At 43.5% G+C, this 11,980-nt stretch overlaps 1 protein-coding gene across 1 annotated transcript; it reads left to right on the top strand.

The window, feature by feature from the left end:
* The first annotated feature begins 7,127 nt into the window (after positions 1 to 7,127).
* LOC124536466 (uncharacterized protein K02A2.6-like) lies at positions 7,128 to 11,378 on the top strand. Its single transcript, XM_047113017.1, has one exon. It carries the CDS (start codon positions 7,298 to 7,300, stop codon positions 11,264 to 11,266), a length of 3,969 nt encoding a protein of 1,322 aa, XP_046968973.1. The 5' UTR covers positions 7,128 to 7,297; the 3' UTR covers positions 11,267 to 11,378.
* Positions 11,379 to 11,980: the final 602 nt, after the last annotated feature.

The raw sequence follows: 11,980 nt of genomic DNA, 5'->3' as shown, positions 1-11,980 counted from the left end.
GGGAACTTTGATTTAAAATATGTAGTGATAAGCCTTCATTTATGATACATATTTTTGCCTGTGACTTCGCTAGCATTTAAGATGAACAAAACATGTTCATCATCCGCCTTCCCTTATCAGCGTCCCTGTGGGCAAATCATCTTCTTCCATACTTCTCTTTCTGAAGTCATCCTACAAATAATATTCTTTCCAGCCATATCATTCACACAATCCATCTATCGTTTCTTTGGCCTTCCTCTATATCCATCCTCGTCCATGCTCAAAGACTTTCTCACAAAATGGTCCTCATTCCTGCGCATAACACGACTACATAAATATGCATATAAATATAATCATTACTAGTATTATAACTGCGATACTATGTTTGTCTGTCTGGTTCGCGTTCGACCTGCGAATTCGCTTAACTTTAAGGGGTACCTGACGAGAAAGGGAGTAGGAAAAAATAGCCGAGGAATGATCCGCCTATGTCAGTCAGTTCAAGAGATTGATAGTAAAAGACTTTACTATTTATACCATTAGTATGGACATCATCAAAAACAAAGCAAGTAATCTCAGTCTAGTTATTAATTAGACAAAATAACACACGAGCTAAATAATGTTCGCATCAGATAGTGTGCTAAGTTCTTGTTCCTAATTTATAATGAATCGCGCATCGCGTCTGCCTTGTCGGAAAGACGTATGACGAACGGGCAGCGATTCATTCAGATGAACGATACACGGACCAAGAGGCTGATTTCACATTGAGCTGTTTTTTCGACATTGATTTAATATCACACAAGGTTGTTACAAAATTTTATATGTGCGTTTGTAGTGGAAAGTTACGTTTTTTTTTATGGTATAGGTTGGCGGACGAGCATATGGGCCACCTGATGGTAAGTGGTCACCATCACCCATAGACAATGACGCTGTAAGAAATATTAACTATTCCTTACATTGTCAATGTGCCACCAGCCTTGGGAACTAAGATTTTATGTCCTTTGTGCCTGTAGTTACACTGGCACACTCGCCCTTCAAACCGGAACACAATAATACTGAGTACTGTTACTTGGCTGTAGAATAACTAGTGAGTGGGTGGTACCTACCCAGACGGGCTTGCACAAAGCCCTACCACCGAGTAAAGTACGTTTTCATATCAATTTTTTACTAGTTGTTGCCCGCGGCTTCGCACGCGTAAGGGTTGGTTGTCACATGTTAGGCATATGTTCTTCCTTGGAATTCAAGTTTGCGTCATACTAAATTTCATAAAATTCGCTTCAGCGGTTTGGTCGTGAAAGAGCGACAGATAGACATACTTACTTTCATATTTGTAAATCAGTATTAATATATATAATGATAGTAAACAAATAATATAATATATTCATACAAATAATATAATATGTTCAGGCCCGCCCTGAACCCGAACTGAGCCTCTGAAAGACCCGGACCGACCTCCTCGAGGTGCTGAACGAGACGGGCTGCGAGGATCTTCTCGAAAAGTTTTCCCGTCTCGTTCAGCAGTACTATTGGCCTGTATGCTGAGGGGGAATCTAACGGCCGACCTTCCTTCGGCAACAGGACCAATTTCCCTTCTTTCCAAGGCCTCGGAAACTGCCCGCTGCACAGACACTCGTCGAACAGCTCCCGAAGCCTTACACCTAGGAATTCCAGGGCGTCGCACAGAACACGCCCTGGAACCCCGTCCGGACCCGGCGCCGTGTTCTTGGCCCTCAGACGACTGAGAGCCATCTCCATCTCCCGCTCCGTGATCAGTAGCGGAGCCACTGCGTCTTCGATCACGGAGCGGGGAGCCATCTGCGGAGGGACATGCTCGCCTGGATGGGGAAAGAGTTCCCCAACCAGGCGTAGGAGGAGTTCCGGTGTCATCGTCTCGGTGACGGGGGCGCCTTGATTGCGGAATTTCCCGCGTACACCGCGGTACGGGCGCCCCCACGGATCTCGATTGAGACCCGCTAGAAGCTCCTCCCTGGCCTTTTCCTTGGCCTTGCTTATCGCCAGCTGCAGATCTTTTTTCAACTGACGATAAGCGTCCAGCATCCGTCCCTCCAGTTCCATGTCGAGACCGTTGCGCCTTCGACATCGGACGTAGGCCCTTCGCGCCCGGCAGCACGTCGCCCGCAGGTCGGCGATTTCGGGCGACCACCAATAGACGTGCCGGCGTGGAACCCTGCGCCGGGTCCGAGGCATGGCCGCATCGCAGACCTCCTTGAGGGAACTGCGCATGCAGCCCGCCAGCTCCTCAGCGCTGGCGCCCTCCCTCCTCCCCGCGGAACCCCATCGTTGCACAATGGCGGCCTCCTTGACCAGCTCTCGATCGACCTGGCCGAGAGACCACCTCGGCAGCGTGGTCGGTACCCTCTGGGGTTCCGCCGGCCTGCGAGAGGTGGAGATCTCGAATCGGATGTATCGGTGATCCGATAGAGTCTCCACCTCCTCCTCCACTCTCCAATCGACCACTCTGCGTGCTATTGCAGGGGTGGCGAACGAGACGTCCACCACGGAACCCCCCTGATGGCGCACGCAGGTTTGAACCTGCCCCCTGTTGAGAAGGGACAGGTCGGAGAGCAGGGCCCACACCTGGACGGCCCTCCCTCGCGGGTTCGTGACGGGGTTGCCCCAGGCACGCGACTTCGCGTTGAGGTCTCCGAGAACCATTATCGGTTTCGGCGACTGCCTGGCCACCGCAGCTCTGACTAAGCCGAGATATGTCTCGAACTCAACCAGGCTGCGGTTAGGGGAGAAGTACGTACCGACGACGACGTATTCCCCCCACCCCACCACTACGTAGCCCGAGCCCCTCTCGATGAGTGAGAGGGGGGGCCCCGTTCCGCTTCTCGTGAGGACCACCACGGTGTCGTCCGAGTCCCCAAGCCAATGAGGCAGGGGAGGGACGAAATAGGGCTCACAGGCCACCGCCAGGTCTACCTGCCACTCCGCCATCGACTGCAGCAGCAGGTCCTGCGCTCCGGCGGCGTGGTTTACATTCGCTTGGAGGAAACTCAGTTGTCCGTGCATTTTTTGGTTCGTTGAGCTTCCTCCGATGCCTGACGGCTACATTCACTTGCGGCGGTCTTGGTTCCTTGGACCGACTTGCCTTTCGTGTGGGGAGGGTTGCAGTCCTTTCCACCCATCGAATGCCCTGGGGGCCTTCCAGCCTCTGCACAAACTGCGCAATGAGCTGCTGCAAAGCACGTCGGTGCCAGGTGTCCTGCACCTCCACACCTGTAGCACAGCGAACTCCTGTCGACTTTTGACGGGCAGAGGGCTCTCGTGTGCCCGAGACCAAAGCACCGAAAACAGCGAAGAGGTTGCTGCTCCAGGACCCTGACCCTAGCAGAGCTCCATCCCACTAGGAGCCTTCCGTTGGTGGCCAGGGTCTTAGCCGCCACCGTTGGGCACTTCACAGTAGCCATGCCCACTCCCGCAGGACCAATGCCGACAGTCCCGACCCGGACAGAGTCAACTTGGCAATTACCAACCCTGGCTATGGCTGCGGCCAGCTTGGTCTTTGTGACGGAGTCGTCCAGCCCCGTGATCCTCAACTCAGTCATCCTCACTGGTAGAACGACGTTGGCCACTCCATCCAAGGCGACGCGGAGCTTATCGGCCAGACGCCCCGCCTGCTCCTGGCTTTGCGACTTGGGCAGCTCCAGGACCCTAGCGCCGGTGGCAGCGCGGCGAATTTTTATGCCCTCCCCAATGCCTAGCTGCGCCAGTTCAACGCTTTGCTCGGCCTTTTCTAGCACCTGAGCGTACGTCACTCCCTTCACCTCTGCCTCAGGCTGCAGCGAGATGATTACGGCCGCGGTGCGGGGCATGGATATTTTGCCCTTCTTCGGAGCTACGGTCGGGGTGGTTGTGGGTTTGCTTGCGACTGGTGGGGAAGGTTTCTTCTTTTTCCCTTTTCGGACAACAGTGGCCCAACTTTCTTCCTGTCCCGTACCAGCCTGGGCTGAAGGGGCGGGCGTTCTAGCTGGTGGTGGTACCGTTGCAGCTGAAGTTGTCCTGCTACTTTTGGCCTGCTTCTGCTTTTTAGGAGCAGAAGCCGTGAGTGGCGACGAGGGTCTCGGTGCGTCCAGCTCTTCAGTTGCAGCTGGTGGGCTGCTTACTCTAGGGGGAGGGAGTCTGGCGTCCAGCATCGCACCGATCGAGATCGTGATGAACTCTCTCAGTTCATCAATAATTTCAACGCTGGATGGCGTGGCCGTAGAAGGCCCACTCAAAGCCGTCATGGCCGCCCTCATGTCGGCGAACTCCCTCCTGTGAGCCTTCAGTTCCTCTTTGAGGTTTTCGACCTCCCGGCGAAGGCGACTATTGTCCGCCTGCAGACGCCGTGTCTCTTCTGCCTCGGTGCGAGAAGAGAGGACCTCGACTATCGCCTGTAGGGCGGCCGCAGATTCCTTGAGGCTTTTAATATAGCCGAACTTGAGGTTGCCCGACTTTTTAGCAACTGTGAGGATAGCGGCTACGTTGCGCGCCGCCTCCGCCTGCAATTCATCCGCTCCGAGCGTCGCCGGGTCTGCCATGTTGTTTGTCACCGACGATGACGGCACTACTGCGTCCTTCCCTTCCGTTGGTGCCTTTTTAAAGGCACGGCTACGGAGGGCCCTCTCGAAGGCAACTTCCCGTTCCTCCTCCTCCTTTCGCTTTAATTCGGCCCGAGCTCGGGTGAGGCCGTTATCTTTATTTTTGCCACGGCGGTGGGCAACGGGTCTTGCCGTCTTTCCTCCTTCGCTTCCGGTGTCGGAGTCGTCGGTCTCCAGCGATCGATGTTTTCCGACAGAGGCCTCTGATGCGGTCTCCATCTTCGAATCCATCCAAATCTACCAAATCTAGTCAGACAAGATTATCCCACACGACAGGTACGATCCATAGGTTCTGATAATGTTATGTCATTTTTGTGTGAGATTCATCCGCGTGAGAAGAAAATGACTATATTAAAAAATCAAAGTTAGCCTAATGTGCAACCGAAACGAGCGTTAGATTTGGGAAAATTGGAACAAAATTTTATAAATCCCTGTACAAGGTCATCTGAATTGATATACCAAATGACAACTGGGAGGGTGTGGGGGGCTTTTTTCCGATTTCCCGAGTGGAAATCGAGAAAACGAGTACGGGGCGATGATCTGGGGGTGGATCCGAGTAGGATTCACGAAAAAAAGCGGTCAAAATCGAACAAAATTTTTATATGAAAATATTTAATACTACGTAACGGGTAGGACTTAGCGAAATTATTATAGAAAAATTTAAAAGTAAAAAAGTGAAAAAATTATGAAATTAAACGATTAAATTAGTTAATATAAACAAAAATAAGACGAAAATGTGTAGTGAGAAAATGTGATATCTCTAATATTTTAGAAAATAGCAAGCCTGTCCATTTAAACAGCCTATCATAAAAATCTAACAAATTAATAATTAATCTATCTATCTCTATCGCTAAAAATATACGAGCAATAAGCAATTTTATTTTAAATGTACATTTTCATATAAAAAAAAACATTCATTAATTACAATATTTCTATAGTAACAAAACAATTCATTTATTATTTTTATCAAACATACCGTAATTATTACCATGAACTATAATGACCCTTGTACTCATAAAGGTAAGTGCCTTCATTGCGTTACTAAGGCTCATTAGTCATTAGTATACGGAATTGTTCGAAGTGTGACGGAATCTGATAATTCTCCGGCCGAAAACGGATTAAACCGTATCTAATGACACGTTATGATTTGTTGTTAAGCAAAGTGCTATTAGACGAATTTATATTACTTACGACGAATGGTAACATTTTGCGTTACAAGCGACAGAACGATAGATCTTATGTGATACTTTTAAAACAACTTTATTATGTAATATTAGGTACATATTAAATTACCTTTCAGTACTGAAAGTTTAAAATCACATTTTTTTACTAGCCCTTTCAATTTGATTTATACTGATTTCAGTTTCAAAACGAATTACAATTTTTATGTCGAACTCAGCAGCTTTAAGAAAACATCGTTAGGAAGCATATATCTAATGGCAAAAAAATTCTGCCATATGTGTATTAAACCCCCCACATTCAGGTAGCGTGGTGAAATAAACTTCGATTTTTTTTCAAAACGAGAGAAGGTCTTGGTATAATAACTGGCAATGAATTAGTTCATAGTAAAGCTGTCTGGTAATAGTTACAACGATACAATATTATTACTCTAATCAAAAATTTAAATAAAGAACGTATAATCAAATTATAAATACCTAGATAATATATTAGTAAGTATTTATGTGATCAATATGAAACCTCTTTAAACACAGTATCAGAAAAATATATAATTAACGATTCCAGATTAACTTTCTGACGTAAGTTCATAAAAAAAATCAGTTTTTTTTACTATTATAACACAATTACGATAATTGTTTCCTGTCCTATTAAAGCGAGAGATTATAGAGAATACTCCCAGCATTACGTCTATTTTTTACAATATATTATATAAGTACTCATATTTCTTTGTAATGTATAAATATCAAAGTTGCCAGGGATAATAAGATCGTTATTAAGGCAGGATAAGTTACATACATATATAACTGTAATTAACTAACATGACTGTACTTTTAAATGTTGAAAAAGAGTAACTACTGAGTTCCTCGTCGGTTCTTCTCGGTAGAACCTACTTTCCGAACCGGTAGCTTCACTTAAAGCAGTTGTTGAATGACGATTAAAAAGTGCTTGTAAAAGCCTACTTAAATAAGAGATTTGACATATGTACAGTCGGGATAAAAAAAGGTTCGTCACCTTAAGATTTATTTTCGTGTGCTCAGTATGAGCGATAATCTGATTTAAAGATTGAGAACGAAATATTGCGGCGCAATGATTTGATGTTTAGATTCAAAAGCTTAGTACCTTTTGCAGTTTAAGACTTGCTAAAGGAATGAATTTGAAAACTGAAGAAGGTTTTCTTGCTCTGACTGTACATTTATTGTTGACTAGTTTAATTTAGTAAAACGTAGTAATTTAGTAACACCTATAATGCTACACTCATTGTACATTTTATTTTTCGGAGTCAGCGAAGAAAATCTTTCTTTATAAGGATACTAGCAATTTCCCAATTTAATTACTAATATTCCTATTTACATCCTAGTAGATAAATAAGTATATATAGGTGCGTGCTGCGTCACCACAGATGAGCGCCAATAAAGTCAGTGCGTAATGAGCTACAGCGCGTTTCACTTGTGTCCTATATCTACCAGTGGCGACGAGGAACATCTACCCACAAAGCGAAAAATAAAAAACGAACAAAGGAATTGAGGCGGATTAAAATGTTTTCCAATTCAAAGCCGTTTTTTGGAAATATAACTACATTTAATCATCAGCATCAAGATTGGGTCACATATAAAAGTCGACTCCAGCAGTGGTTCGTGGCAAATGACATCGATGGTGAATCGGACAAAGGAGGTCTTAAAAGGCGCGCCATATTGCTCAGCGCATTCGACGAGAGCACTTATCAACTGGCCAGCAATCTCGTTTTTCCAAAAACTCTTGACGCAGTGAGTTATGTGGAAATTGTACGAGTTTTGGATGTACATTTTACTCCAAAGCGCTGCGGGTTTGCAGAACGTCATCACTTTTACGCGGCGTCGCAGCGACCGGGGGAGTCGCATGCGCAGTGGGCGGCGCGGTTACGAGGTCTAGCGAGCCATTGCAGTTTCAAGAATTTAGAAGAAGCTTTGCTAGACAAATTTGTGATGGGGATGCTTCCGGGTACCGAAAAAGAAAAACTCTTCGCAATGGAAATCGGGGAGTTGTCGATGGCAAAGGCGGTTGACCTGGCGGAGGGCGTGCGGTGTGCACGCATGGCGACTACGGCAGCAGGCACAGCAGAAGGAGTCAGCGTTGACCCTTTGTTTAAAATGACAAAGGGCCGCACCAATCGTAGTGACGGTGATAAGTGTTCCGTGTGTGGTCGAAAGAATCACAAATCTAGTGAGTGTCGCTTTGTAAATTACCGGTGTAAGAAGTGCAATAATAAGGGTCACCTGCACCGAATGTGTAAAAAAGTCAATTACGTAGACTCAGATGAGGTGAACGAGGGTGACGACGGTGAGTTTTTTAATATTCGCAGTAATAACGGGGGGCCTATGACCGAAACAATATCTATCAATAATATTTTATTAAAATTTCAAATTGATAGTGGGTCGTCTGTAACCGCTATATCAGATAAAACTTATTATTCTTATTTTAACAGTGTTACTTTAATTCCTACCAACAAAAAGCTTATCAGTTATAACGGAGGCTTAATTCAAAGTTTAGGTATAGCTAGGTTACCAGTGACATACAACAATAAAACAAACGTATTAGATTTCTATGTCATACAAAATGGAGGGCCGCCATTGCTTGGTCGCGATTTTATTTCAAAATTTAATTTAGAATTATCACCAATTAACGGTTGTTATCATGTGTCGTCGGTACCGGAATCGGAATTGCAATCATTTTTAAAAAAATACTCGGATATTTTTACCGACGAATTAGGTTGTTTTAATAAATATAAAATAAAATTGCACTTGAAAGAAAATGCAAAACCAGTTTTTATGAAAGCCAGGCCGGTTCCGTTTGCGTTAAGGGATAAAATAGATAAAGAAATAAGCCGTTTATTGCAGATCAAGGTCATCGAGCCCGTCGAGTTCTCGGAATACGCGTCACCTATTGTGCCGGTGTTAAAACATAACGGTACGGTTCGTCTATGCGCTGATTATTCACAAACGTTAAACAAACAGTTATTAGTGGAGAAATATCCTTTACCGACTATACAAGAACTATTTACACGATTACATGGTGGGGAACAATTTTCAAAATTAGACATGTCTTCAGCGTATAATCAGTTCGAATTGCTAGATGATAAACATGTCACTTGTATAAACACACACAAAGGGTTATTTAAATTTAAACGGCTTGTGTTCGGGTTGTCTTCGGCCCCCGCCATATTTCAGAGGGCCATGGAAAGTATTCTATCGGGGATAGATGGCGTACTTTGCTTTTTGGATGATATCCTTATTACAGGAAAAGGCAAGGTGGAACATTGGGCTAGGTTAAAATTAGTTTTCGATAGATTAAAAGATTCGGGCTTAACTTTAAGAAAAGAGAAATGTGAATTTTTCAAAAATGAAATAAATTATCTCGGATATATAATTGATAAAAACGGGATAAGGAAATCGTCAGAAAAAGTTAAAGCAATTTTAGAAGCTGCAGTCCCTAAAAATTTAAAAGAATTACAGTCGTTTTTAGGTTTAATTAATTATTATAGGAATTTTGTACCCAATGCATCCACGCACTTAGCCCCTCTGTATGATTTATTAAAAAAAGGAGCTAAATGGTCGTGGTCCCCGCAACACGAAAGGGCGTTTTTGGAAGTAAAAACATTTTTAACTTCAGAAAACGTATTAGCTCATTTTGTTTCAACCGCAAAAATCATATTAACGGTGGACGCTTCACCTTACGGGCTAGGGGCGGTGTTATCGCAGGTCGGAGCCGACGGCTTAGAACGTCCAGTTTCGTTCGCTTCACGAACGCTAAACTCAGCTGAAAAAAAGTATTCTCAAATACAAAAAGAAGCCACGGCTATAATCTTTGGGGTACGCCGGTTTCATCAATATTTATATGCTAGATCCGAGCCGTTTATATTAAGAACCGACCACAAGCCGCTTATTTCAATTTTCGGTTCCCATAGGGGTATTCCAGAGGTGTCTGCAAATAGGTTGCAAAGGTATGCAATATTTTTGTCAGCATATAACTACACCATTGAGTATGTCAAAAGCGCCAACAATAGTGCAGATTTCTTATCGCGCGGGATTCGGCCGGCGACAGCAGCGGCGTCGACCGACGGAGCTGCGAGTATTAGTCCGGGAGGAACTCGCGAAGACGCCGGTAGTGTACGTGGATGGAACGAGACGGCTACATACGTCAATTTTATTTTAGAAGGATGTTTACCGGTGACATTAGATCAGTTAAAACATGAGACTAAAAATGACCCGGTACTCACTCAAGTTAGTGATTATGTCTTTAAGGGTTGGCCTCGGAAAGTTTATGATTGTAATTTATTACCATATTTTAAATGTAGGTTGCAGTTATCATTAGAAAATGGAATTTTAATGCGGGGGCATAAGGTAGTTATTCCAGAAAATTTACGTAAACACATATTATTAGAATTACACAAGTCACATTTAGGTATAGTAAAAACTAAGGCGGAGGCCCGTTCTAGATTTTGGTTTCCGGGAATTGATGAAGCGATAGAAAAAATGATCGGAGATTGTTCAACATGCATTAGTATGCGGCAATCGCCACCCCGCGCTCCGCCGGCGCCCTGGCCGTATCCGACACAACCATTCAATAGAATTCATATAGATTTCCTTGGACCAATTCAGAATAAAATGTTTTTTGTAATAGTTGATGCTTACAGTAAGTGGGTTGAGTGTTTTAATATGAATAACAATATAACATCGGGATCGGTTATTAGTAAATTATGTGAATTCATGTCTAGGTTCGGGGTACCTCAAACAATCGTGAGCGATAACGGCACTTCATTTACATCTGAGGAGTTTAATGCATTTTGTAAATTAAACGGAATATGTCACTTGACCTCGCCGGCATACCATCCCTCCAGTAACGGCCAAGCAGAGACTTATGTTAAAATAGTGAAAAAGGGCATAAAAACAGCTTTGTTGCTAGGTGAAAATGCGCAAGATATGAATAATAGGTTATTAAAATATTTATTCGACTATCGGAATTCTGTGCATAGTACAACGGGGGTGTCTCCCGCGAAACTGGTATTCGGTCGTCAACTGAGGTCAATACTAGATCTTTTAATTCCTCATCCGTCGCCTTCGTCCCCTCGTCTGAATAATCATGTTCAAAACAAACAGTGCTTGCAGACTAAATATCACGGCGGAAAATTAAGAACTAATTTTAAACCAGACGATGTAGTGATGTTTAAATCTTTTATAAATAAAAATAGATATGTGTGGTGTAAAGGTACTATTATCAAACAGTTGGGTAAAGTGTTATACTTAATAAAGACTTGTGAAGGTATTAATGTTAAAAAACACAAAAATCAAATTGTTTTGTCAAGGAATGTGTCTAAAAACCAACTGGTTCAACCGGGGAACAGTAATCGAAGTGAGGAGGAAAATCAACACCGAAGTGATGTGAAACTTGCATCAGTTCCCTCGACGAGGACGCAAACTAAGATGGTTTTGAGAAATATTCCTAGAGTAAACTATAAAAAATATTTTTAGATAAAAATAATTGTCAAATAAGGGGGGAGGAAATAGTAGATAAATAAGTATATATAGGTGCGTGCTGCGTCACCACAGATGAGCGCCAATAAAGTCAGTGCGTAATGAGCTACAGCGCGTTTCACTTGTGTCCTATATCTACCACATCCCTTTTAAGCTTATCATTTATATTAGGAGTGGATACATTAGTAATCTATTATTTATATCGAGTGATCCATAGATAAAAATCGGATCGACCCTGCGATATTTTACATCTAGGCTACTCGTATAACTTTGGCTATTGACTCTTCCGAGAAATAGCAAGCGTTTTTGTACACGCAGGAAAACAAATACACTCCGGGTCGCTGTTAACAAGCAAAACTTCAATGGCCTTTCATTCGATACGATGTTGATATGCTTCTAACCGATTTCACAAGTCAAATCTCGAGACTAGCAAAATTTACACAAGATATTATAATGTACAAGTTTGTTCGCAAGCCCAGGTTGAGTACCCATTTCTACACTCTCATAAAAGACTAGTATGACAAAAATAAAAGACGTAACGTAAGTAAGTAAGGATTTATTTACGTCCTACTCAAGTCAAAAATAAAGATTATAGTATGACACTGTCTACACATACTTCGAATAATTAATGACGCGTTATTTGAGATTTTTATCATTGTTGACACAGTAATTACAACAAAAGGTGAGTTATTCACAAATAAAACGCTCTAC

Source organism: Vanessa cardui, chromosome 16, assembly GCF_905220365.1.
Source record: "Vanessa cardui chromosome 16, ilVanCard2.1, whole genome shotgun sequence".
In the NCBI taxonomy this organism is placed as follows: Eukaryota; Metazoa; Arthropoda; class Insecta; order Lepidoptera; family Nymphalidae; genus Vanessa; species Vanessa cardui.
This window is presented reverse-complemented; position numbering and strand designations above follow the sequence as displayed.

What these genes read in the sequence shown, in the direction of transcription:
- LOC124536466 (XM_047113017.1), top strand. Translation starts at nt 7,298, where the DNA reads ATGTTTTCCAATTCAAAGCCGTTTTTTGGAAATATAACTACATTTAAT.